General features: G+C 52.3%; 2 protein-coding genes across 19 annotated transcripts in view; one reads left to right on the forward strand and one right to left on the reverse strand.

The window, feature by feature from the left end:
* PSD2 (pleckstrin and Sec7 domain containing 2) overlaps window positions 1-27185 on the forward strand; it is a 130663-nt gene that overhangs the window by 92668 nt on the left and 10810 nt on the right. For 11 of the 15 annotated variants that reach the window (XR_012505659.1, XM_074360759.1, XM_074360769.1 and 8 more), the window contains 9 exons: window positions 1066-1155; window positions 2298-2341; window positions 3440-3630; window positions 3803-3873; window positions 4310-4467; window positions 5375-5519; window positions 6801-6944; window positions 22715-22821; window positions 25559-25736. Coding sequence is in view for 12 of the 15 variants with exons in the window: in XM_074360759.1 (XP_074216860.1) it covers window positions 1066-1155; window positions 2298-2341; window positions 3440-3630; window positions 3803-3873; window positions 4310-4467; window positions 5375-5519; window positions 6801-6944; window positions 22715-22821; window positions 25559-25736 (1128 nt within the window). In the remaining 3 variants the exon portion in view is untranslated. Of the gene's footprint in view, window positions 1-441; window positions 580-1065; window positions 1156-2297; window positions 2342-3439; window positions 3631-3802; window positions 3874-4309; window positions 4468-5374; window positions 5520-6800; window positions 6945-9618; window positions 11910-22714; window positions 22822-25558; window positions 25737-27185 lie in introns of those variants that run through there. The other 4 variants (XM_074360768.1, XM_074360771.1, XR_012505660.1 and 1 more) reach the window with 4 other exon arrangements.
* NRG2 (neuregulin 2) overlaps window positions 14203-27185 on the reverse strand; it is a 166474-nt gene continuing 153491 nt past the window's right edge. For 3 of the 4 annotated variants that reach the window (XM_045507800.2, XM_074360773.1, XM_074360774.1), the window contains exons 6-10: window positions 22476-22578; window positions 20252-20375; window positions 19780-19907; window positions 18702-18929; window positions 14203-16183 (exon numbers count right to left, since the gene is read on the reverse strand). In XM_045507800.2, the coding sequence (XP_045363756.2) occupies window positions 15421-16183; window positions 18702-18929; window positions 19780-19907; window positions 20252-20375; window positions 22476-22578 (1346 nt within the window). In that variant the 3' untranslated portion in view covers window positions 14203-15420. The remainder of the gene's footprint in view (window positions 16184-18701; window positions 18930-19779; window positions 19908-20251; window positions 20376-22475; window positions 22579-27185) is intronic. The other variant, XR_012505662.1, reaches the window with a different exon arrangement.

A 27185-nucleotide genomic window follows, 5' to 3' on the forward strand; every position in this document is an offset into this window, starting at 1 on the left:
CATTTGATTATGAAATCCTTTTTAGGGGGGATTCCTATTCCCATCTGTAGGTGAATCTTGGGAAACACTGCCTTATAGCAAACCTAAATCCACAAAGTCCTATACCAATAAATATCTGGTGTTCCATGGTCTTTGTCTTCACAAAGGTGAAGTTTTCTCAAATGTGGACCCTGCAAAGAAAGTCTGAAAGTATGTACCTCAGGTATTGGGTGTGGATGGCTGAAGCCCCTCCTCTACTCAGTGACTTAAAAAAGAAGGCAGAACTTTGGGGTCCAGTCATTCCCAGCTCTTTGTCTATTTGTGCCTCCTGGAGTGAAACCATCTGCTTGGGTTCCTTTGGTCCCAGTGCAGCTCAGCATGTGGTACCCATGTATGTTGGTGGAAATTAATTTTTGATTCTTTTAAGACCAAACTCTCCCTCACTTCACCTACCTCTTGGAGGTCTTGCCGCCCCTCTGTACAGGTGAGAGGGTGAGACAGTTGTGACGGAATACACAGAGCTTCTGCTCAGGAGCCAAGAGTCCTGGGTTCAAGTCCTGGTGCTGTGTGACCTTGGGAGATTTAACCATGGAGTAGCGGGTGAGAGCACGGGCTTTGGTGTCAGACACACTCAGCCCTTCTACTTCCTTGCTGTGTGATCATGGGCACGTCTCTTCACCTTCCTGCACCTCAGTTTCCTTACCTGTTGAATGGGGATGATAATAACACTCACCTCACCTTCTCTTCATTGTGAGAAGAAAATAGATAATGCATGTCAAGCGCAATACCTGCAACATGCTAGGCACCTGGCACATGTCAGCTGTTACAGTACTTCATCTAACCTGCCTCCTTCGTCTGGATTTGAGGAGAACCCCAAACTCTCATAATGCTGGAGGATCAAATAGAATCTTGAGTGTCAAAAAGAGTTTTGTAAACTCTTGGAGACAAAGGGAAATCCAGGCAGTTTTTTTTTTTTTCATTACTGCCCATGATTCTGCCTCATCCCTTCTGTCCGGGCAGGGCAGGGTGTGGGGACCACACCAGCCTCCATTCCTACTCTCAGGCAGAACCATTTCTCCATTACAGAACATTGGCAAGAAGATGTCCTGCCAGCAGTTTATTGCCAACCTGGACCAGCTGAATGATGGCCAAGACTTTGCCAAAGACCTGCTGAAGGTATAACTATGCACCCAGCTGTGTCCAGGGTAGGTGGGGAGGAGAGAGGCTTCTGCCCCACTAAATCCTGGTAGTCCAGATTCTTAATAATGGGGTCAGGACTGTGATGACTCTGGGACAGAGGTAGAGACTATCCAGCTCAACACTTGATTGTTACGTGTTCCCTGAGTTAGGCAGAGGGGTAGGCTTTGTGAGAGTTGTTTTTGTGCTCCACTATGATTATCGCTGTCATGGTAATCTTCAAAACTGCCACCCACTGCCATAGCTGCCTCCGCCGTCACCACCCTTTATCACCACTACCATCTTCACCACAACCACCATTATCATCACCACAGGGAAATGCCCACTCATTCCTTCAACATCACCAGGAGTTAAGGGAGTCTAGTTTTCTTTTAAGGCTGAAGACCAGGGTGGAACTCTGGCCTTTCCAGCCTGATCAGTTCTCTACCATGGAGGAACAGGAGCAGGTTTTTGGGGGATAGATGATGAGTTCAGTTTTAGAAAGTGAGTTGGGAGGACCTGATGATATCAGGTGTACAGTTGAGTAGTGAATCTTGAGGTTAAAAAATGAACATTGTCTCCATCACTCTTTTTTTTTTTTTTAACCATAATTATCTTCTTCACTGTCAGGAAGCACTTGTTAAGAGTGTATTTTTAGTGGGATCAAATAATCCCGGTCCCTTCACCCACCTATCTACTTCTCCCTATGTCCCCATCCACTCATCTACTCATTCTCCCATACATCCATCCTTCCACCCACCCACCCACCCTGCAACTCAGTCATTTACCTGCCTACACACTGACTCATTCATCCATCACCCACATATACACTTCTACACAGTCCTCTATAACACTCTGCATCCATGTACCTACATACATACTCACCCACCCATTTCCCCACCCATTCACCAATCTACCGACCCATCCACCCACTCATCCTTAAGTCTACCCAATCATCTAAACAATAATCCACCCACTCTTCCCCAATTCATTCACCCATCCTATAAACAAGTGTGAATCAAATACCCACTTTGCCCTGCTGGCTGAAAAGGTGCTCCCTCACTGCATCCACATTGCTAGAGGTAGATGGAGATTTCTTTGACTTCATTGAACTCTTCTCTCTCTCTTTTCCCCTCTCCCAGACCCTTTATAACTCCATCAAGAATGAAAAGCTGGAATGGGCCATGTGAGTAGTGCTCATGGGCATAGGCATGGGAAGACTGAATTACTGGGAAGGAGAAGGGGGAGTAGCTAGGGGTATAGGGAAGGCACTCCTGTTACTCTCCATGGTGCTGATTTCTCCCACCCGGCCCTGGTGACCCCTGTCCAGCTGGCCAGCTCCGGGTGTTGAGTTCCCCTTTGGGTTCATTTTCTGTCTCGATAAAAAGTGTGTAATGTTTACAGCTATGGAATATATTGAACTGTAACTTTAGTTCCTTGATGTCCACAACTGGTTTTATGTACAGGGGATACTGCCACTATTTCCAAAGATGATAGCTATTTCTCCTCTGGGGGGTAGGCAGGCACGGGGTATGAGTCCCTCTGCAACCCCAGTAACATGAACATGTTTAGATGGTGACTGCTCTTGGCAGTGGAGGGAGGTGACTACCCCCTAACTTCTGCCCCTGCGAGGGCAGTGAGACCTGGAGATGCCCAGCCATCTGGAAAGAGGTGTGGTGACCTTGCTGGTTGGGGAGACTAAGAGACTCCTGGGGAAAGTTGCTGCCCCACCCTGCTGTACTCCCTAGGGAAGCCTGGGTCTTTGGGTCCACGTAGGAGTCTCAGGCAGGGATTGTTAGGAACTCCAACCCAACTGGGGATATCCGGTGTTCTTTGACCAGGGCTTCAATGGGGAACCTAGACTTTAGGGGCCTCATTTACTGGCCTCCCCCCCCCCAGCATGTCCCTGGGGTATGGGCAGCAGCTTCAGTCTTGGCATTGCTTGTCACCCTTGGCACTGCTTCCTGGGGCTGGACAACTCAGGGTTGGAGAGAGGAGACGGAAGACCAGGAAGGAAGCCTGGAGGTAGTAAGGTCTCCAACTTTGTGTCCAGGGGTGAGGATTGGAGCTTGGAGGCCAAAGGTCAAAGCTCAGAGGACAGGGGTCAGAACTGAAGACTCAGGGGAGGAGTTAAAGATCGGGATCTGTGGTCTAGAGTTGGAACCTCCTTATCTCTGCTCTTCACCTCTAACTGGCTTCCAGAGGAGTGGCTGGTGGGGAGAGGGCATGTCATTGCAGGGCTGAGGCCTCCATGGAGGTGGTACTCAGGCCTAGTACTTTCTAGTGACGAAGATGAGCTGAGGAAATCACTGTCTGAGCTGGTGGATGACAAGTTTGGGACAGGCACAAAGAAGGTGACACGGATCCTGGATGGTAGCAACCCCTTCCTGGATGTCCCGCAGGCTCTCAGTGCCACCACCTACAAGCATGGTGTGCTGACCCGGAAGACTCACGCCGACATGGATGGCAAGAGGAGTGGGTGTCAGGCAGGGAAGGGGCGTGGGGAGGGATCCTAGTCCAGGGGGGTCCATGCCTGCCTAGTCACTCCCCTGGGAATGCACATGTAGGCAGATATGTTAGTGGGGCACAAGGGAGGAGATATTGGGGTGGGTGTTTGTGGCCACACTACCCATGCCTCCCTCCCCAGCTCCCCGTGGGAGGCGTGGCTGGAAGAAATTCTATGCGGTGCTCAAAGGGACCATTCTGTACCTGCAGAAGGTAAGACTGCCTCAGAGTCCTTACCCAGGAAGGGCCACCTCAGGTCACATCCAGCCCCTGCCTTACATTGCCCAGAGGGTCCTGGGCAGGACCTAGGGCTTAGGCAGATCATGGGTCCTCCCCCATCAGGGGTCTGACTTGGGCTTACCCCGGGCTTTGGTGGTTTCAGGGAGGGGTCTTTTAAGTGTCCAGGGGTTCATAGGATACCCAGTGTAAGGCCTGTTCAGGCTTCTGAGACCAACTGGGGTATTGGAAGGAATGCCTAGTGATTCTTGTTGGGGTGGGCATGGCATCAGAGTGGCAGCATCTAGAAAATGGTGGGATGTATAGGGACAGAGAGAAGGAGAGTGGGGGGTGGGCAGTGAGGGTGGAGGAAGTGTGGGTCAGTAGCCTGGTGATGACAGAGGCTTACCCACTCCCTACCCTGCCTGTCCAGGATGAGTACAGGCCTGACAAAGCCCTCTCCGAGGGCGACTTGAAGAACGCCATTCGTGTGCACCACGCCCTGGCCACCAGGGCCTCTGATTACAGCAAGAAGTCCAATGTGCTTAAGCTGAAGACAGCAGACTGGAGGGTTTTCCTCTTCCAGGCTCCGTAAGTAGGAGTGGGAACCCCCTCTCTCTCACCCAAGGCTCAGGATGTGCACTGCACACACCCTCCCTCCTTCACGTCAGGGGAGGCGCCCCCAGCTTCCCCTGCACATCAGCCACGAGAGCCAGTGTATCTGCTTGGCACAAACCAACAGCTTGGGTCCCTCCCCCACAACAGTGATGCTCAAGTGTGGTCCCCTCAGCATCTCCTGGAAAACTTGTTAGAAATGCAGTTTCTCTTGTCCCACCTGAGACCTCCTGAGTCAGAAATGCTGGGGATGGGCCAGCAAGTGTGTTTTAACAAGCCCTCCACGTGATTCTGATGTGCACGAAGTCCCTATATAAGGGGCAGATGGAACCTTTATGAATCAGCCTCCATTTAAAAGTCAGGGTGGGTAAGACTCACCCGACAGTTTCCCTCTAAGGCTTTCCACTCCCTGCTCCCCATCCTTCTGTGACTTAAGATTGGGGTTTCATGTATCAGATGAACTTAAAAATGGAGGAGGCTAGTAGGTGAACTCTCAGGACAGGAGTGGGTGCCCGGCGAGGCAGTGGGGCAGGGAGAAGAGGGTGGAGTAGGGATGACCAGTTACCCAGCTGCCTCTAACAATCCCCCGGGCCCGCTGGCTCTAAGACTTGTTAGCTTCAGGCCTTTAGCCCTGGACCTGGCTGGGCAGCTACATTGTCACATGAAAACCCAGGTCTTGCCTGGGAGCTGAAACTGAAGTGTTGGTCACTACACAGACGTGACCAGGCCCATCCAGCCCCCATCCTCCGTCTTTCTTCACTCCTTTGTCCACCTATACGGAGGTCTTTGTGCCCTCTCTGTGCCAGGCTAGTGCTGGGTGCTGGGTGAGGGGTTGAGTCCTGCTGTGAGAAGCCAGTGCCCCCTCCCTCCCCTCCTGTCCCAGGAGCAAAGAAGAGATGCTGTCCTGGATCCTTAGGATCAACCTGGTGGCGGCCATCTTCTCAGCCCCCGCTTTCCCTGCTGCCGTCAGCTCCATGAAGAAGTTCTGTCGGCCCCTGCTGCCCTCTTGCACCACTCGCCTCTGCCAGGTATGAGCTCCTCCCCTGGGGATCACAGCACCACCTCCCCAGGCTGCCTCCCTCAGCGAGCCCTCCATTCAACAGCCCCCACCACGGCTCCTCTCTGGTGCCTGGTCCTGGGCTAAGAGACAAGTCGAAAGGGCAGATACTCTCCTCCATCCCCCCTGCGCCCCACCCCCACTTACAGATGGGAAGACTGAGGCCACACACTGCACGGAGGCCTGGCTGTCTTGTGCTGGGTGGCCTGGGTGTGCCGTGGCGGTGTGTCCTGTGGATGTGGTTGTGGTCTGTGGGCATCGTGTGTGTCTGGGCATGAATGGGAGAGAATGTATGTGTCATAGCGAGAGAGGGACAGGCGAGATTTGGCTGACCTGTCCTCCAGGGCTCTTTGGCTGCCCTCATCGACCCTTAAATGTGTTATTTGTAATCCTTAAAAAACTCCAACTCATCAATGCTCCAGGTTTTCAGGGTTTTTCGAGGGAGAGGAAACGATAAATGGTGGACCACTGCTTGCAAGAGGGAGGGCGAGGGCAGCTCCATACTGCCTGTCTTGTCAGGGCCCTTTCCTACTGGGGTCTTCTCCACAGAGCCCCTGGGGCTGCTGCTTATGCCCAGAGTCCCTGTGCCTGCATACACAGTGCACACAGCCGCTGCATGCACACATACTATTCAAGCACACATGTGTTTGTGCATATACACATGTGCTGTGCACCCACACTGACATCACACTTGTGTCTGCACACACATGCACATGCACCCAGCCCAGGGCCCACATGGCACAAAGTGGTCCAGCTATCCTGTGGCAGGTGGGGTGTACTGTGTACTTGTCTGTGACAGTGTTCCTGCTGGTCTTTGGATGTGATCCTGGCTCCATGGCCATTGGACACATCTGGGCATGAATGTGAGAGAATGTGTGTGTTGTATGAAGCCGGGGAAGCCGAGGCCAGGCTGCCCCTGGTCTAGTGGAGTTGTGTGCATGTGAGAGTCCATAGGAGTAGGGGCGGTGTCCGGGTGATTGTCTACGCGCAGACACATGTGCGAGGGTCACTCATCTCCTGAGCCTGCTGGGGAGGATCTTGGAGAGCTGATGCCAGTTGCAGCAAGGGAGGAAGGAAGGAGGCAGAGGAGCACTCACCTGGGCCCAGAGCCTGGCTCTACCCTTACATATTTGATGACTCTGGCCAGGTCTCAGTTTTCCTTTGGTGAAGCAGATCCCAGTGGGACAGGATTAAACCCGCGCCTATGAGCTCCTGAGAGTGGGACCTCATGGTCCAGGACTTGTCTTTGCAGGAGGAGCAGCTGCGCTCTCATGAGAATAAGCTGAGGCAGGTGACTGCAGAGCTGGCTGAGCACAGGGGTCACCCGGTCGAGCGGGGCATCAAGTCCAAGGAGGCCGAGGAGAACCGGCTGAAGGAGCATTATCTCACATTCGAGGTGGGCCTTTTGCAGGATGGATTTTGAAGGACAGGGCTGGGGCAGGAGGAAGAGGCCAGCTCCCGCCTTCCACATCATTCCTCAACCAGGGGCTCCTACTCTGGGGCTTCCCCACTTTGGGGGCTCTCCTGGGGCAGCCATGAATCATGGTCTCCTGTGGGTCAGTCTCTGCACAGTCCAGCTGCCAATCGTTAATCAAACAATTGTGCCCTCAATTGTGTCTCTTGCAGAGCACCAGATGGGCTCCACTGGAGACCCCTGCCACCCCTCTCCATTCTCCTCCAAGCCCCTTCCTCACCTCCACTTTCCCCATAGGCCCGGGTTCTCTGGAAGCTTTTACATCCAAATCACAGAACTCTCAAGCTCTCTCCACGTGATTTTCCCCCTTTTGTCTCCTGCACCTTCTTCATGTAGGTTTATCAAGTGGAGCGACTTGATCTCTCCTTCCAAGCTCTCCTTCTTCCCATCTGGTCTCTCTGTGCCCCACAGGGCTCTGCAGGTGGCCTGACAGAGCAGCACCTTTGTTGAGTGAAGGGTAGGCAGTCTGCTTGGGGGAATAAGGCAGGAACCACTTGTCCATTTTGGACTGACCTGCACATGGGGGTGGACAGACAGGCCGAGAAAGCCAGAAAGCCCTCCAGATGGGAAGAGAAGGAAGTCGCCCATCGTGGTCTCTGGATTTCCATGCAGATTTTTTTTATTGTAGTGTAGAGGACAGAGGAGAGCTCCCAGGATAGATCCTGACCTTTTGAGAAACATAATGCTGTATAGGTTTTGGAATTCTCAGATCACTCTCTCTGCAGTAAAAAAGCTATGCTCATTGCCAGGCATGATTCTCATCACTTCCCTTGCGTTGACTGATTTAATCCTCCTGTCAACTCTGTGAAATGGGTTGTGATTATCCCCATTTTGTAGGTGGGGGAAGAGGTCAGATCCCTTGCCTGAGGTGACATAGTTAAGAAGTGCAGGAACCATGATCCTAACCCAGGTGATTGTGGCTTCAGAGGCCTGGGCTTTATCACCCCTGCCTGGCTTGGCTGGGAGTGGAGTCGGGGTGGGTAGGAGAGGTGAAGCCAGCACCGAAGGGTCTTGTAGCTCATGTGGCAGAGCTGGGTGAGAATAGGGTCTCCTGACCCTTAGTCCCTGCGTCTCCCAAGACCCTGGCCTCTCTCAACTGTGGTGAGGGCCTGAAGCTCAGAGTTAAGGCCTCAAACGCTGCCAAATTGCCCTCCCAAAATGTTTACCAATTTATAGCCCCTTTAATAGCTTATGAAAGTGTCTCTCTCTCTGTGCCCTCACCAACACTGCACATTATCAAAGTTTTAATCTTCATTAATCTGATAGGTTTAAAATAAGTGGTGTCTTACTGCTGTTTTAATTTGGATTAATTTTTTTAATTGTGGTAAAAAACATAGCAGAAAACTGGCCATTTTAACCATTTTAAACTGTTCAGTTCAGTAGTGTTAAGCCTGTTCACCCTGTTGTGCAACCAGTCTCTAGAACTTTGTCATCTTCCCAAACTAAAACTCTGTACCCGTTAAACAAAAACTCAGCACCTTCCTCGTGGCCCCAGCCTCTGGCAACCAGTTCTACTTTCTATCTCTGTGCATGTGACTACTCTAGGTACTTCATATACGTGGAATCATACAAAATTTGTGTTTTTGTCACTGGCCTGTGTCACTTAGCATAATGTCTTCAAGATTCATTCATGTTGTAGCATGTGTCAGAATTTCCTTCCTTTTGAAGACTGAATCCTATTCCATTGTATGTATATACCATATTTTGTGTGTCTTTTCATTGGCTGATGGACATTTGGGTTGCTTTCATCTTTTGGCTACTGGGAATAGTGCCGCCATGAACATGAGTGTGCAAATGTTTCTTTGAGAGCCTGCTTTCAGTCCTGCTTTCATATCTAGAAGTGGATCAAATCATAATTTTTTTCAGTTTTTGAGAAGTAGCCATACTGTTTTCCACAGTAGCTGTTCTATTTTACATTCCTACCAGTAGCGTGTGAGGGATCCACTTCTTCCACATCCTCACCGACACACTTGTTTTTTCTATTTTTTTAAGTAGCAGTTATCTTAATGCATGTGAAGTGATATCTCATTGTGGTTTTGATCTACATTTTCCTAATCAATAGTGATGTTGAGCATCTTTTTGTGTGTTTACTGGCCATTTGTATATATTCTGTGGAGAAATGTCTATTTAAGTCCTTTGCCCGTTTTGAAATTGAGCTGTGTTTTTGTTGTTGAGCTGTAGGGGGTTTTTAAAAAATATATTCTGGATACTAGACCCTTATCAGATTTATGATTGCAAATATTTTTTCCCATTTTGTAGATTGCCTTTTCACTCTATTGTTTGTGTCCTTTGATACAGAGAAGTTTTAAATTTTGATAAAATCCCACCTGTCTATTTTTACTTTTGTTACCTGTGCTTTTGGTATCATATACAAGTCATTGCCAATTAATTTGGATTTTTAAAATCATAAATGAAATTTCTGTGCGTGTCCCTTGCCTAATTTTTAAATTCAATTGTTTCTCTCTTTTATATTGATTTGTGAGAGCTCTCTGAATATTAAGGAAATTAGTCTTGTCGTATGAGGTACACATTTTTTTTCCCATTTTGTCATTTATCTTTTGACTTTGTTTTTGGCCTTTCTCTGCCCTTTCCCCAGAAAAGCCGTTATGAGACCTATATCCACCTCCTGGCTGTGAAAATCAAAGTGGGCTCAGATGACCTGGAGCGGATTGAGGCCCGGCTAGCCACCCTGGAAGGGGATGACCCTTCTCTCCGCAAGACACACTCAAGCCCTGCCCTCAGCCAGGGCCATGGCACTGTGACTGGCAGCAAAGCCACGAAGGATACCACTGGGGCTGATACTTAGCTGGCATGGATGAGCAGGCCCCAGAGGCAGGCAAATGCCCCCAGAGGGGTCAATGAGCACAATTCCAGCCAGGGGCCACTCGGACCAGCTCCAGGCAGTTGATGGGCAGCCAGAGGGGTGTAGAGGGCCCTGTGGGCCAAGGAGATGGAGAAGCTATTCATGGTGTTGATCTTCTTGCATCCTGGGGCTGCTCTGGGCCTCAGGCCCTCTCCCCAGCCCGTGCGTTCCTCTCCGCCACGGAGCCTCATCTTGTAGGGCAGTTGTGTGCATGTTCTAGACACCATCTCACTGGAGGAGTGGGAGTGGCAGTTGGCTTCCCAGGCTCCCCTCTTCTCACAAGTTCCTCCCCTCATCTCCCTTGTTTCTGAGGGCAGGTCTTGACTCCAAGTCTCAGCTTGGACTCCCACCCTTTCTCCTCCTCCTCCTTCTGAGTTGACCAGCGGCAGGTCTGCAGACCACCAGCACTACCCCTGCCCCCCATCAGCAGCCTCTGGAACCACACCCCCTTCTCCTGCCTCACACGGCAATAATCCAGGACCCAGGCCTGTCCCTCAGCGCCAAGCTGTCTCCACTCACGTGTGTGTGTCCCTCACCTCCCATCCACTGAGGCCACTACTGCTTTCTTTTATACAGACATAAATGTATATGTATAGGAATTATATATATATATATATATATATATATATATATATATATATATATATATATATATATATATATATATATATGGAATCCCTTTAAAGATGATTTTGGAACTAATATCAGTTAGAGGATGAAATAAGATGAAACAAAAGCCTATTTCAGAATGCCATCTATTAGTGAGGAGGGCTGCTCTCTGGCCCCTGGTGGCCCTGACACTCTGGGAGGGAAAGCGGAGATAGTATGACCTCCTCTCATCCCATTTCCCCCTCTTCCGGCTAACCTGTGACTTAAACTGCTCTTACAGTTGATGATTTGGAATAAATAGTGTATGTGTGTGTGTGTGTGTGTGCGCGCGCGCGTGCATGCACGCCACCCCATCAGGCATCCTGGGGTGTGAATTCACACCCCACAGGCATCCTGGGGTGTGAATGGGAGGAGACCATGGCCCTGTTTATATCTTGGTCTTTATGTTGGTGCTGCCAGGTCTCTGAGCTCCAGAGGTGGCCTCTTGTACAGATCTACTGCTACAGGAATAAAAGACATTCTGCCTTGCAAATAGCAACTTGTCAAAGCCCAAAGATGTTTGGTGGGGGAAGGTTATGGAAGCCATTTATTCTTGCTCTTGGGAAAAGATGGAATGACAAGTTGTCATTTGATTTTTAGGTTGATATTTCTTTCACTCTTCTAGTGACTCAGAAATGCTAGCTAAGGACATGTCTGGGAAGAATAGAGAAATTTGCCACGTGATGATCACAGACTAGCATCCTTTAATCCTTGAATTCCTCAGACTGACAAGAATGGGTGGTGGGGGTGATGGCACCCTCAACGCAGCTGTGATGAGCAAATCCTTTCTATTTTTAAAATAGATTACTGTAGTTTGGTCAGCAGTGTGACCTCACTGGTAACATATTTAGTTAATAAGATAAGCCAACCTTGCAACTAAGTATCCAACATTTATAAGTCCACTCATATTTGATGCAAGGGATGTGTGAGTCTGTGGAGAGACATAGTGATTTAAATCCAGATTATTTAATTTGAATCAGTTTAGTGTATTTTATAACCAAACCATCTGGCACCTTCATTTTGCTGATGGGAAGTAAATGTTCATTTAAGTGAAACTGAAAGAGCAATGTGGCAATATAAAAAAGCTCTCTGTACTTCACGCTGTCTCAAAGTCCTTTGATTTTGGGGGTCAGCTTCCCACCCTCCACCTTCTGAGAGCAGGTGAATTAAAGCAGAGGAGTGAGCTCCATCTGCTGTAGACAGGTGTGCCTCCCATCAGTAAAAAAAATTTTAGTTCACTTTCTTAATTGTATAATTATATTTATTGTAAATTATATACATGTACTACTGTACTAAAATATGTACATTATAAAACATACACAAAAATAGAAATTTTAAAAAGATGAGATGAAAATAAATCTAAAGCAAAGTTCTAATATTTTTTTCTGCATTCTAATGGGCCATCATGTTCCCCCCCCCCAACCTCTGCCCTTAATAATATGCCCATTTTCGGACACTGTCCAAATCCAGAGCCTTGGAGGACTATAGGTGAGATGCAATAAGTGGTTTGCGCCCCCTGGTGGTCTTGGGAAGTGGCCGCGGGCTCAGGGACTTCTTGGGGGCTGACCCTTAGGACAGTCTCTTGAGCCTTCATCCTCTCATTCAGTGAAAGCCAACGGTGCTACACCTTGTGCTGGGTGCTGGGGATACTGTGGTGCAAAAAGGACTGATCAGCTCCTTGTCCACATGGGGCTCACAGTCTAGTGGGGAGGGGGACAGGCAGTCACCATTACCATTTGAGACTCTGGAAGGGCTGGGGAGATAAGCCAAAAATGACCTGGCAGAGAAAAGAAAGAATTGGAGGGTTTGGGAAGACTGACTCAGGAAGCTGCCCAAGTGTCCTAAGTGCCCCTAGGGGACAGGGTGGTAGTGGGAAAGCCACTTAACAGGGCTATAACTCTTCCTGATAGGCCATACTAAAGATGCCATGAAGCAGAAATTTGAGAGAGTAGAGAAGGGGCCTCTCTGGCCACACCTGCTCCCAGGTCCCATTCATACCTGGGTATGAATAGGCGGCTGATATGATGAGGAATGAGTCAAGGAACCTGATTAGGTTCTGGCTTTAGACTCTCAGCAGTATCTTAGGATCCAGAGCAGATAATGAAGGTACCAAATGGGGTCGTCTGAAGGTCAGTGAGTTCATCAAGAGGTTATTCAGAATAAATTGGGATTATGTGGAGGTAGGTGGTGACTGTGGTCATGGAGGTGGTTTCTGACTGAAATTTTAGAAGCTAACAGCAACTCAGGCCCTCAGAAGGGTGAAATGAGGACTAAGCCAGGTCATGAAAAAGTCAGTGGGTTCACCAAGAGTCATTCAGGATTATTTGGGATCACACAGGGGTCATAAATCACACAGAGGAATTACTGGCTCTCAGAAAATTTTAAAGCCAATAGGAAATTCAGAGCTAGCACATGGATCTGGATGAGATCATCAGATGGGGCTGGACAAGTCAGGTCTGTATAGCATTTAGTTCACTTCTTTTGTTCCTTTGTAACAGGTACCTTTTCCCCCAGCATCCCCACAATGAATACAATGTCTAGTCCTTTCTTTACTTTTCTCCATCACCACCCTTTCATCCAGTTTTTGCCACTCTCTGACTGTGTGATTCAAGAACACAAAGCACAGGATATGGTCATCACCATCATCAAATTAGCCACTAAAAGGCATCTATCATGTGCCAGAAGCAATACTGGGTGCTTTATATATATAGAATCTCCATAGCAACCCTTTGAGGTAGGTATTAGCATCACCCTTTCACAGTTGAGAAAAGTGCAGCGTAGAGGAGTCACACAGCTAGTGAGGGGCAGAGCTGGAATTTGAACTCAGGCCCTGTTGATACCCAAGCCCTTTCAACAAAGCCTCTCTGTCCTTCCCACTTACAGGTCTCTGAACTGACTATCCACATTCCAGTGGCATCTGTGCACACATTTACACATGTCAGCCACCTGAGCTTTTTGAAGAGTCCTTTGTGTCTGGCTGGAACCTGATGGTTCCTGGTGCTATGCACCTTGATAAATTAATCAATAGGGGAAAGGTTTCTTAACCCTGAATCTCTGTCTGCCTTCTCCATACCTGAAATCATGTACTCTTCATCAGGGACTGCAAGTTTAGACAGGCCCTGGCTCTGAGTGGGTATAAAAAAAGCACAGTACCCCGTAGGCTTACAAACTGCAGCAGCTGTGGTCGTCCTGGCAGCTGAGGGTACCCATTATGCCACTTTTCATGTCCAGGCTTTGCCTGTGACATGCCTGAGGCCCCAAGGGTCATCTTGCCTCAGCTGCCCCAGTGCTCAGCTGCCGCAGTGCTAGCCTCACAACCTTTCCCTCCTCACCCACCTAGGCACGGAAACTCTTTCCTCGTTCTGGCCCCTGTAGCTCCAGGGCAGGAACCAGGGTTCTGTGGCTGAGCTGGAAGCAGAGTAATTTGCGTCAGCCCCTTGGCCAGATTCCCCAGCAGCCAGGGTGGGGTTGGTGGTGGGGGGCACTTTGTGAATGTTCTCAGTAGAGAGAGGAGTGTTGGAGCCAGGGAGACTGAAGGGAGGGTCTCTTCCTCCCAGGGACTTCCCTGGTCCTGTCCAACCTCCACACCAACTTCCATCCATCTCCATCACAGGGCCTCATCCTCTGTCTTCCCTCCTCACCTGGGGGCTAGGCACACACAGTCAAGCATGAGTTATTTCTGATTTTATTTATAATATAAAAATGTTCAAGTGTCAACAGTCAGGTGTTTGGACATTTCAGGGGGCAGGGTTCCCATTTGTTTTTTAGAATTTTTTTTTTAAACAATTACCTTTTTGACAAATTAGCAGTGGACCCAGTTTTGGGGGGCAGGGAGGACAGGGCTGGAGAGGGAGTGGAAGTCGTAAGTGGGCTGGGAGCTGGGAGTGGAGCTGTGAGAACGACATGGTGTTACTTTATTGCTAAAAGGGAAATCAAATACACCGTCGAGTGGCTCTTCTCGGTCCCAGCGTGACCATGCATCCAATCTAAAGAAATCTGAAATGCAAAGGACATGCAGGCATAAAATAGAAAAGACGACCTGTAAACGAAGGTGCTGCAGAGGACGGAGGGGCGTCCTGGAGGCCATGAAGGAGGAGGAGCCGCGAACATTGGGGCCCTGGCAGAGCTACCCCCTTCCCGGGGCTGGGGCTGTTGGGAAGACCTCTTTCTCAGTGCCCCCTCCCTTAGCAGCAGTGAGGAGCGGGGAGGCCCCCTCCCCATTCTGATTGCTGTCGCTGGGCCTTAGTCTCCCCCTGGAGGTTACCTGACCCCAACTCTAGCTCCAAGCCTAGGATCCTCACTCTCTCCTCAGGGGACCCAGGACTTGCAGATCTTGCACGGGGGTAAAGCTACTCCGGACCTCATTTCCTTCCTGGGCGCCCCCCTAGCCCTGCCCTAGCCCCCTGCCCCGCCTCGCCCCCACCTGACCCCAAACCCCACAGCCTCTTCTCTCCCGCTTTCTCTCACCACCCCCTGCCCCAGCCCCCAGCTCAGGATCCTACATTCCCCCCACCCCGCAACCCAGACTTCTCTCCAGGAGCTCCAGATTAGCGTACAGCAAAAGGCACCACAATATAGGTTTCTATTAAAGAGTCAAAAAATTGGCCCATCTCTTTTTTGTTGTTTCTTTTTTTTTTCCGAAGCTGTAAATCAGGATGTTACATATAAATAGTTTCCCTATAAAAACGTCTTTGCCGTTAGCTAGTATTATAAGACAATTTTTGCTAAAATGAAAATAAAACATTTTGTTATACCTTTTTCCTTTTATAGAAAATAAAAATATTTTTATTTCTTTTTTTCCTCTTTTCTCTCTCCAGTCGGCGGTCTCTGTTCTCCTTAAAGACAGTGGGGCAGGCGAGGCGGAGGGGGCGGCGGGCGGCGGGGGCCCTAAAGGGGCGCCGAGTCCTGCTTGGCCCGCGGGGGCGGCCCGCGGCTGTGTCTGCTGCTGGCCCGCGTGCTGTGGCTGTCCAGGGAGTAGTAAGTCCTGCTGTCGGCCGCCGGGCACAGCGGCGGCGAGTCCGAGCGCAGCGCGTCGTGCGCCGAGCGCAGGCCGAGGAAAGGCGTGCTCTCGGCCGCCAGAGCCCCGTCCGCGTCGTCTGCGTCGTCGTCCGAGGCGGAGGCCGAGCCGCCTCCCGAGCCGCTGCTCAGCGACAGCGAGTCCCGTGCCGCGCGTGCGCGCTGCGCCGCCAGCCCGTTGAGGCGCGAGCGGCGCCAGCGCCGGGGCCCCGCGGACGTCCTGCGAGACGCGCCGCGGGCGCGTGGCCGCGGCGGCGGCGGGGGCGCGCACTCCTGCGTGGTCTCGTACTCGTCGTCCTCGGGGATGCGGAAGGGGCTGGCGGGCAGGCTGCCCAGGCTGCCGCCGAGTGCGCAGGCCCCGCGCCGCGGCCCCGGCCCCGCCGCGGGGTAGTAGTAGCTGTCGTAGCTGCGCTGCATGTCCGCGCCTGGCCCCGGGCCCGGACCTGGGGGCGCCGGGTGCCGCAGGAGCGGCTGCTGCTCCGCCAGGCGGTAGCTGAAGGGCGCGGCGGGCGGCAGCGACACGGCGTGCGCCGAGTTGGGGGACGTAATCTCGAAAGTCGGCACCTGAGTGGCCAGCGAGTAATGGCAGTCCACGGGAGAGAGGCGTGCGGGCGTGGTCAGGGCCGATACGTACCTGCGGGGAGAGGCAGAGGAGTGGGCCGGTGGCCAGGGGATGGGGCAGACCCCGACGCAAAGCAGTGGTCTTGCCCGGGATCCCTCCTGCAAGAACCATGGTGGTAATCCTCAGTGACCGTAAGCTATTTCCTTAATCTCTCTGAGCCTCAGTTTCCTTATCTGTTAAGCGGGAATAACCACAGTGCTCATTCCATAGCGTTGGGATGATTCCATAAATGTATCAGTGGTCCTTGGCTGTGGGGATGCGCATGGAAACCGGTATTCCTGAATGGTTACTTTGGCTCAGGCTCAGTCTCAGGCTGGGGCATTTTACACGTACGATCACATTCTAATATAGTAATTCTGTAGAGGCTTATGTCAGTCCCATACTACACGTGAGGAAACTGAGACTCACAGTATTTAAGTGACTTACTCAAGGTTCGTACAGCCAGGAAGTAAGTGGTAGAGCTGGGATTTGAACCCAGGGCCAAGCAGGAACCAGGACTCATACTGCCCAATTCCTCATTTTAGTTCCTGCATTCAGCCACCCCTATGACTAGGACTCACCTCCCCTCGGGGACAATTCATCCTATGGCTGATGGCTATAGTGGGGGAAATACTTCTGTTAAATTGAAGTTAAAGCTGCCTCAGGGAAGTGACTGCTTACACGTACTTAGGTAGGGTCCTCAGCCTAGAGCTCACAGTTACCAAAGCTCCACTGTAGTATCTCTGCTTGAGGCTAAAGACCACCAGTTCCTTCAAAAGTTTGCCCTTGCTAATGTCTCCCTCTCTGCCAGGCACCTGTCCTTTTTCTTTCTCCACATTTCCCTTGCTGAGTCAACCAGCGTCTTGCTAGTTGTCCATCTCAGGATAGGGACCATCCACCTCTATGTCTCTTTCAAACTGTAGAGCCAGAGTTCGCCAAAGCCACTGCTCTCCAGAGTCCCCGCTCTCCTGAGTCCCCATTACTGTCTTTCTGAATCACCTGACTCCCCTCTCTTCCCTCTCCCACATGCACATGCATCAAGTCCTACCCATTCCCTTTCTCCTGGAACACACCCTCCACCCTGCTCTACTCCATCTGGGGACTAGTTATTCACTCTGGTCATTCCCACACCCAGGGTTTTAACTCCTTCAGCCTATGCAGTTACCAGAACAGTCTTTTAAAGTCACATCTCTGCTTTAGGAGGCCCTTCCTGCTTACCCACTCAGGCTGTGGGCCTGCCTGTTCAGTCCCAGCTCCACTCCCCACAGCCCACCCTCCTCTAGGCACCTCATTCACCAGCCATGCTTTTAGTGCCTCTGTTGGAACAGCTTAAGATGTTCCCCTTGCCTGGAAGTCTTTCCCCTTCTCTCTACCTCCCATCCATTAAGGAGTCCTGTTGCTGTTGTTACTATTGCTAACAGTAGCTACACCTTGGGAGCACCAGCTCCATGTCAAGTACGAGGCAAAGAACTTTGTGTACATGATCTTAGGTCGCCTTCACAAGAACCATGCATGATAGGTGTAGTGTTCCCTGTTCTACAGCTGAGGAAACAAAGGCACAAAGGTGATCACTCTGCCCCAAATCACACAGGTGGTTGGGCTTGGAAAGGCTGGTCTTGGAAAAACCTAAATGCTTCCCAGAGCCTCTAGTCAGACTGGGTTTCTCTGCCCTGGTGGGGTGTCCTGTGCTTAGCACTTTCCATAGGCAGCTGTGAGTTTCAGTGGTTATGTCCACATCTGGGAGCTCCTTGGGAGCTAGAACCAGGTGGACCACCCCTGGATCCCAGGCAGGCAGTCCAGCACAGGGCCCGGCATGGAGTAGGCTGCGCTGAACCCGCTCCACCCCAGCCTGGAGTTCCTGGTACCATGCACCTTTTTCTGCTCTCCTTCCACAGACCCCACTTGCCAAGGGCCATTCAAGGGCTGAGCAAGCTGGGGGCCACCCCCTGTGACTCCTGGCTTGGAGTCAGGGAAGGGGAGTTTCCTGGTTCTCACTGCATTCAGTGCTCGGGAACCCAATGGCATCTTGATCTGTGGGAACCTTGTTGCTGACACTGCCAGGGCCTTTGGGCATTCTTGGCTCATTCCTATCCTGCGTGGTTGGTCTCCTTGTAGCCAACCTCCCTTCCCACGCTCCAGTCTCCTCGATCTTGGTGTCTCTTCCTGCTGAGATATGGGGCCTCTAAGTAACACCAGGGTAGGGCAACCTCATGTTCTGGTTTGTCCAAGAGAGCCCCTGTTTGTTCCTGATGTTCCAGTGCTACTATTAATACCACCCCTTTCTACTCTGAAAAGTGTCCTAGAAGGACAATTAAATTAAATGGTCACAATACTCCAGGGTCCACTGGCTTGGTTGTAGTCCTTGCCTGTCATTAACATGCTGATGACTGTGAACAGAACATTTAACCTTTCAGAGACCTTGTTTGCCGATCTGGAAAATAAGGCTGAGGCTCTTTGGAGTGTCCCTGAAGGTGACCTGAGGGTCAGCCCTGGGTCAGTGGTGCCAGCTCTCTGGCCAAGGTGGCGCACAGGTCACAAGGTGGGAACTGACCTCTCGCTGTGAGGGGAGTCCCGCAGGGAGTCTATGGAATCGTGGTAAGGTGGCGCAGCAGCCCTGCGCTGCTCCTCCAGGCTGTAGGCTGCTGCCCGCCGTGCCCGGGCCTCCACACACGCTGGGCTGTTGCACTTGCTGGTGCCCACTGATGACAGCATGATGCCCGATTGGGAGTCAGAGGTCAGGCTCTCAGAACGTTCCAGGCTCCACGTGTGGCTCTCATGCCTGGAGAAGCCAGGTGGGGGTGAGGTGAGGGGTCAGGAAGGGGCAGGGCAGCCCAGCAGGTATGGTCCCGGGCCTGCCCCTTCCCTGGTTCTGCATTCCATCTCAGGCTCCCTCAGCTCACTGCCCTTCACTCTGGGCTGACATGTAATCTTGTAAATGCCAAACCCTGATATTGGGAGGAAGAGAGATGGGGTCCCGTGGATGGGTGAGCTGCGATGTGCAGCGGCTTCTTCCTTTCCTCCCTGCAACCCCTCCCCCACCCTCAGCCTCCCCATCTGGGACCCTTCCACTCCCATGGCCCTTAGCCACCTGTCTCAGGAGCCCAGCCCCAGTGACCAGTATATGGGGACTCTGCCTATTCCATGCTGTTACCCAGGGAAGACAGGGGCCAAACATGTCCTTTCTTGAGCTCTGTGAGCCTTTGTGCTTATGTAGACAGGCCTCCCTACCTCTGGAGAGGAGGCTAAGGTGGACTAGGTTCATGTGGGCAAACCCAGGGAGGACATTAAATGGCTGTGGATATTTGAGTGAGTAGGTACTTGATGGCAGATGAAATGGTGTTGATGAAGTCCAAACAAAACTAAACTAAATGTTAGGTGGCAGCACAGTGATGGCTGTTGTTCCTCTGGGGCCAGTTTAGACTAGAAAAAGGAATCTGGTCTCCTGAGGATCTGGATGAATGTTTGGTAGTGGATTCTGGTTTGAAGCCCCCCTTCATCCTCCTGCTCAGAGGGACCCTCAGTACAGAGCCCAGCCTGGCTGGGAGTTTTCTGCGGGTCCCCAGGCAGGTGTGTGGTGCACATGTGCATACAGGAGTCTGCAAGTCTGTGTGGGTCTTGCTGGTGCCCACCTGTGGCTGGAGGTGGGCGTGGCTGTGGAGCAGTGGTGGGAAGGAGAGCAGGAGTGACTCCCAGAGAAGGTGGTCTCCGTTTCCCTCCGGATGGCATGGTCTGTGGCTGGCACATTCTTGGAGATATACTGGAACAGACAGAGAGTTGGGGGCGTAGTTAGTGACGATCAAGTTGCCCCTCCTTTCTAGTGGGGATGGGGAAGTGAGGCACTAAGCTCCAGGTAGGGGGGTGGTCTATTGGATAAGTGACTCTGTGTTGGGGCAGCAATGGCCCCTGGAAATCAATCCCCCCGACTTTCCTTAAGGATGTAGTCCAGGCGAGGCTAAGTCATCCTGGTGAAGCAAGGCTAGGCTAGCAGGCAAGGCTGAGCACGGGATGGACTTATTGCCTTCCTGGCCCATTCTTGCAGGGAGCGTGAGAAGGCGGGCTGTACAGCAAGAGCTCAGAGTAGGGCCAGGGACCACCACTCACATCTGCCATCTGGATCTCCTCAGGGTCCAGCCGGGGGTGACTGGGCCCGTTGGCCAAGCTCCGGTTCTGGTGGGCCGGGCACATATTCTGCCGAAGGTGGTTGTGCATCTGCTTCCGCTGTTTTCTGCACAGGGGAGGGTGCGTTAGCCTGGCACCATCCCCCCTGCCCTCCTCCGCCCCAACACACACACACACACAAAGTATGAACTTCCCTAGCTGTCACTCCAGGGGAACCACTCTACCTCTGCCCTGGACTGTCATGGCAGGCAGTCTCCTGTGCTCAGGCTGCCCTCAGCCAAGACCCCTCCAGCCTACCCCCTACCTCATCACTATCAGCCTGAATTCAGCAGGAGTGGTAATGAGCTTTGGCTCTGCTGAGAGTAGAACCCCACTACTTTCTAGCTGTGTAATCCTGAGCAAGTTACTGAAACTCTCCATGTTTCATTTTCCTCATCTGTAAAATGGACTGACCATCTACTCATTCCAAAGACCACTGAGGATTAATAGTAGATAAAATATTCAAGCACAGTGCTGGCCCATTCACTCATTCATTTATATGGTATTTATGGGGTTGTTACTATGTGCCAGGTGCTCTTTTGGAGCCCAGGAGACTGATACAGTTCCTGCCCTCATGGAGCCTGCAGGCCAGTAGAGAAGACAGATGATAAACACATAAACAAGTAAATGAGATACTTTCAGCAAAGTGCTGTGAAGAAAATAAAACAGGGTGCTGTGGTCAGGCAGTCAAGGCCTGTGGGGCTACTTTACTTTGGCACATATTAAGTGTTTAGTACATTTGTTTTGTAATCAACAAGTCTAATCATGTCACTCCCCTGTTAAAAATCCTTCATTGCGTCTCAGTGTCTCGTTTCTCTCCCCACCCCAGCTTGCTGCATCCGTGGAGGACTTGTTTCTGATCCTCCACTGGGCCTGCCCTCTCTGGATTCTGGGCCTTTGTACAGACTATTACATCCAACTACACCACCTTCTTTGCCTTTTCACCTGCTAACTCCTGCTCATCTCTCAGGCTCAGTCTAAATGCACCTTTCTCAGGGAAACCCTTCCTGCCCTTCAGCTGAGGTTAGGCACCCCTGAAATATATCCCATGATACTGGACATCTGTCCAGCAGGCATTGAATGAAAGTTTGTTGAAGAAATGGGTATATGTATTGGAGGCTGAAACATGGGGCTTGCCTTTCCCCCCAGTTCTTGGCCTCAGTGTTCCTACATGTGCCCAGTGTCCTCCTCTGGGTTCCCTAAGCCCCAAATCCCAAGGCTGGAAGGGCCTTCGATCTCACAGACGGGGTAGCAGGGGTCAAGACCTAGTAGCTCAGTCCCCCTAATGGTGGCTATGCCCAGACTCTTGCTTTCTAGATAAGAATGGATATGGCAAACCTCTTTCCGTATTACATCACTCTATAACCTGTGATGGCTCTCTGTGGTCTGCAGGATAAAGCCAGGCTCCCTAGGTTGTCAGTCAAGGCCCTATGGTGCCATTGAGGTTCCAGCTGTTCTTTTAGACTTGTGTGCCTTTTTTCTTACCCCAATCCTTGGCACCAACTAGCCTGGGCTGCTCAAGCTCCATGAATACACCTGACCCTCCCCTGCATTTGTCTTTTAGCTTGCATTGTTCTACATGCAGAAGGGCCCAGCCTTCTTTCTGCCCCTTGTTCCTAGGTTCTGACCCCACCTTTCCTCTGCTCAGGGGTGGCGCATCTCCACCTTCTCTGTGTTCTTGCCTGGATGGCTCCTAAGTGAGGAGGTCTCTTTTTCCCCTGGGAAGGTGCCTGACTCTCTGTGCTTCTCCACCCCCAACACTGCCCAATTCCTGCCTACTGGACAGGACAGATGCTTCCTCATAGGATCCTCTGAGGTACATGCTAGGATCACACCCATTTTACAGATGAGGACTCAGAGAGGCTCATCAGTTTCCTCAGGGTCATGGAAAATGGCAGAGCTGGATTTGAACCCAGATCTGCCTTCTCCCAACGCCTGTGCTCATGATCATTCTTGTTCAGTCCTCTGGGGCCTGTCTCCCCCACCCTCTGCTCCTGCTTCTTGGCCCAGCCCTTTGGCCTCCCACCAGCTGCAGAAGCCCCTGAGGGGCAGTGGGGCACAGGAGCTCGAGAGGTGAGGCCTGGCCTGGTGGGCTGGGGAGGAGAGCCCATCCTCACAAAAGCAGTCCCTGGTTGGCCTGCCCCCGGGCTGAGTGCCTGACACTCACTTGGTCTTGCAGTAGGCCACCACGCAGACGATGCCCACGACCAGCAGGGCCACGCAGATGCCAGTGATAGTGAGGACCCTCTTCTGGTACAGCTCCTCAGCTTCTGCAGAGGCAGAAGGTGTGAGGCGGCAGGGCGAGAGGCAGACCCGTGGGGACAGTGGTGCAGAGACCCTCCCAAAACCTTGGGCTCCCTCCGGCTCAGGTGCTGACCAGCTCCTTTCCATCTCTTCCCTCCTCAGCCAGTACCCCTCACTTCTGCTCTCCCAGCTCCGCCCACCCATGGATCTGGTCACAAGTGGCTACCCCTGAGTTCACCTTCCCAAATCCTGCTCTCTGCCTGGAGCACGTGAGTGGAAAATGTTGGGGATGGAGGAAGGGGAATGGAGGTGAAGTTCCCAAGGCCATAGGGGAGGGCAACCCACTATGGCTCGTGGCTGCAAAGAGCCTTGATGGGCTGGGGGAGGCTGGCCTTCATGGCAGTGAATATGCAGACCCTGGGCAAAGGCCTGGCTGGCCACTTTGGCTTCTGTAAGAAGATAGAGAGTGGCTTGTTCTGGGCTGGTGACAGGACTTCAGGCCCAGAGGCTGGACTTTGGAGGGATGCCAGGACCAGGAGCAAGGACAGAGCAGACCAGGCCCACAGAGGCAGGCATAGTGAGAAAAGCCTTGGTTTATCCCTGCAACCTGGTCAGGGTTGTGGCCCTGGCCCACTCCAGCCCTCCCTGTCTCTGCTTGTGAGGCCCCTGAAGGGCAGCACAGCCCTCTGGCATCTAGGACAGTCCTTGTGCTCAAGGAGCAGCTCCCAACCTTCTGAAGGAGCTGAGCTAGGCTGGGCCTCAAAGCCTTCAAAAAGACCCTACTGTCCCCTCTATCTCCCACTTTCTGGTGGGGCAACTCCTACCCTTCTAGAACAGAGAAAGCCAGGAGGAAGTAAAGGAAAAAGGTGACATCACCAGCCGTGGTCAAGGCCTACAGCCGAGACACCCCACCCCTGCTCACACCCGTACCTGCTGGCTGGCCCCTCCATATCGCTCCCCTCCCACCAGCTCAGGGATAAGCTGGGGCAGGGCCCAACGTCTTGGTGGAGCCCTGGGCAGTGTCCCTAAGCCCCTAGGCTTGCAGCGCCTCTTGTGGCAAAGGTGCATGGCAGCAAACACGGAGTACAAACCCCCTAGACACACATACCCAGAAGATGATGCCTTTCTGACACAAAAGATGCTTCACAAAGACACACTCATACACACATCCACAGAGGCGCGCACACACGCAGGCAGTCGTGCCCATCGACACCCAGTCCTGCAGAGTCTTTAACAAACAGCCTTCTACCCCAGATCCACCCCTCCAGGCTCTGTGGTCCTGGTCCTGCCTCCGGTTCTCATCCCCGTCCACCCCTCAGTCCTCCAGTCAGGCCTCCGTCTCCGTCCCTCCTGAGACCACTCTGGTCATAGTCACCAACAACCAACCACCCTGCTGCCAAGTCTATAGTTGTTGGCTTCCCTCTCAGCAGCCTCCCCCTGCTGGGCCTGCTCCCCCAATGGTCTTCTCTCCTGGGGCTCCTCCTCCTGCACTGGCTGATCTCTCTGTTTCAGTTGCTGCTTCCTCCTCTTCTCTGTGGGCTGCAAGGTAGAAGGGCCAGAGCTCTCAAGCTTCTTTCTCTCTCCACCTGCCCTCTCTTCCTCTGTTGTCTCACCCAGACTCAGACTTGAAATCCCACCTGTTTGCAGCTGAATCTCACATTTCTCTTTCCTGTCCTGACTTCCCCTTGAGCTCCGGAATCCTATATCCAGTCCTATAGTGAAGCAGAAGCACCGATCCCCTCCTCTTTCCCAGCCTGCTCCCTGCTTGTCCGTCTCTTCGGTGCCAGCACTACCTTTCTTGTTGCATAGGCTCCAAACCTTGGAATTGTTCCTGATCTCCCCACCAGCTCTGATACCTGATCCCTCAGCAAATCATCTCAGCTCTACCTCCCAAGCAGATGCTGGGTTTGACCACTTCTTACCGTTTCGCCTGCTTCCAGCTACTCCAAGACGATGCCGTCTCTCCCCTGGACAGCTGTTCACCTTCTGACTGGTTCCTGTGCTCCCACTCCTCCACACCCTGTCCCCTCACCTAGTCTATTCTCTGCCCCAAAGCCACATTGATTTTCAACCAGAAAGCAGATCATTTTACTCCTCTGCTTAAAAACTCACAACAGTGTCCCCCTGCAATCTGAATACAACCCAAAGCCTTACCATGGCCTACGAGGCCCAAGGTCACCTGGATACTTCCTTTACATCTCATCTGTGATCCTCTTCCCCACGTCTGCTATGCTCCCCAGTCGCTGGCAGTCTTTCCATCCATCAAACAAGGCAAGCCCATCCAACCACACCAGCCCTAACTTGCTGTGCCTCCTGCCTCAAACACTCTCCCCCCATTGTTTGCAGGACTGGCTACTTTTCCTTGGGTTTTAGCCCAAATGTCACTTCACTGGACAAGCCATTTAGGTAGAGTGGCTCCCCACCCAGGCAAGGCATGATCCCATTACCTTTTCTTTTCTGTAAAGCACTGCCACCACCTGATCTCTCTCCTGCTTGTGTGTTGTGTCTGGGAGCATTGGGAGGGCAGGGACTCTGTGTGCCAGATTGGCAGTCTGGCCACCTCTGGGGCTCAGTAGAAGTTTGTTGAGGTGGTGGGTGAGTGAATATACAGACCACCTTTACAGACACAGACATACTTACACGCAGTCACACTCACCTCTGCACCCACTGCTCACACTCAGCCCTTAGCAACAAAGATGTCCCACTGCACCCCTCTGTGTACTCACACCCCGCACTGAGACACCTAACAAGGTCCCTGACATTTCACCTCACAGAACAACATAGAAATGCACACCTACAGATTCACCCCTGCACCCCTTGCCACCATCACAGACGCCATACAGACTCAGTACCTCTCCTCTCCACCTCGTCAGAGCAGACAGACAGAAAGACTTATACACAGACTTTCAGCTCCGTCTTCTACTGAGAACAGCTGATAGTGGCTAGGTGGTGGGAAATCTCGGCCTCCCCAAACGTGTCACGAGCATAGCCTTTTCATAACCGCAGGTTCTGCACCCGTCTGAGCCTCAACCCCTCCGAGCTCCTGCATCTCTCCTGCTATAATATGTCTGGACCAGGGTGGAGCCTCCCAGCACAAAGTGAGAGAGCTGGAACGACTGACCACTCAAAGTCCCTTCCTGCCCAAAGCATCTTCCAAGGCCCAGAGGGCAGTTTCAGCGGGGAGGTAAGGTTCTGAGCTGGGAAGCAGGAGGGCAGGCATCAGAGGCCAGCCCCCCTGGATCCTTGCTGGTGTTGCCCACAGACAAACACACGTACCATTGTGGGGACAGATCATGAAGGGAGCGACAGCCTCAAGCAGATGGCAAAGCCTGGCAGACAGACACAGGGCAGGGGGCAGAGACAAATGGGTGTGATCAGCCACCAGCCTGGTGCGGAATGAAAAGCAATGGAAATGGAAATGGGAAAAGGAAGGAGGATTAAAGTCAAATCGAAAGGGATGCCTCTCTGCACAACTCTCCAAACCAGGATTCCATGGCTCTCAGATACCCACTCTCTGAGGGGCCTGGCTCTTGTCTGGCCAACCGACTGGGCTGCGCACAGCTCAGGGGGCCGCTGCCCTCTGAGGCTTCTGGGTGATTGGCCCCAGGCAGGGGGGCACTACTGTATACACTGGGGCACAGTCTGAACCCCAGGGTACTCTGCTGTTTATGAGCTTTTCTCGTCTCTCCCAAATCAGTTTAGTTTATGATAGGACATTCTGATGGGGACAGGGGAGATTTTTGGAATCGTCCCTTTTCCATTTTGGGGGAAAGGAAACCAAACATCCAGCACACTTGGTGTCAGAGGCTGCGGAGAGGGGCTGTGTGGATGGTGCTGATGGACACACAGAGGCTCCGTACCCTTTAGTTCAAATCCAAGGTGCTCTGGCAGTGCAGAGGAGAGGAGGCCGGAGAGGGGAAGGGATGGAGGGAGAGAGACAGATAGAGATGGGGGAGGGAGTGGGAGAGAGAGAGAGAAACGTTGGTCAGGACTCTTCAGACACCAGCAGCCAGCCTGTGAGGTGAAAGCAGGTTAGTGGTGTCCCCTCCCGGCCACCTGAGCCCCTTCCCTGGCACCTAGTCCCCAGAAGCCCCTGAGAGGGGTGGAGAGAGGAAATGTTAGGGTCAGCAGGCAGGGCACGTTCTTTAGAGATGAGCTGTGGGGTTAGTACCTGGTGGGGAGGCAGAGGCGCAAGAGTCAGTTGGCAGATGTCCCCAGGGAGGGAAAGTGAGTGGGGCAGGGGTCGGAGGAGGCCCCAGTCTCCCCTCCCAGCTCCAGGCAGTTGGCATTCTCCAGCCCCTCCTGGAGACAGCTTGCTCAGCCTGCGCTCATTCATGGGGCCCTTTTCTGTTTAGAACGAGGGCGTTCTAGTCCCTTGTCCCTGTCCTGCCCCCATGGGCCTCACTGGCCTGCCCCTCTCCTAGGAGCCTGGCATGGAGACTCTGAGTTTGTGGGGAGCAGAAGTGGGGCGAGGAGGAGGCTCCAGGGGGCAGGTCACGTCTCCACTTGACACCCTCAACACCCTGGAAGCCTGCAGGGGCTAGGCCTCGGGGTCTGAGCCTGATTTCACCACTTTGGAAAGCGAACTGCGACTCGGAGGAGATGAGTGGGTTCACTTGTAGAACACCTGTGC

Source organism: Camelus bactrianus, chromosome 3 (assembly GCF_048773025.1).
Source record: "Camelus bactrianus isolate YW-2024 breed Bactrian camel chromosome 3, ASM4877302v1, whole genome shotgun sequence".
Classification (NCBI taxonomy): domain Eukaryota; kingdom Metazoa; phylum Chordata; class Mammalia; order Artiodactyla; family Camelidae; genus Camelus; species Camelus bactrianus.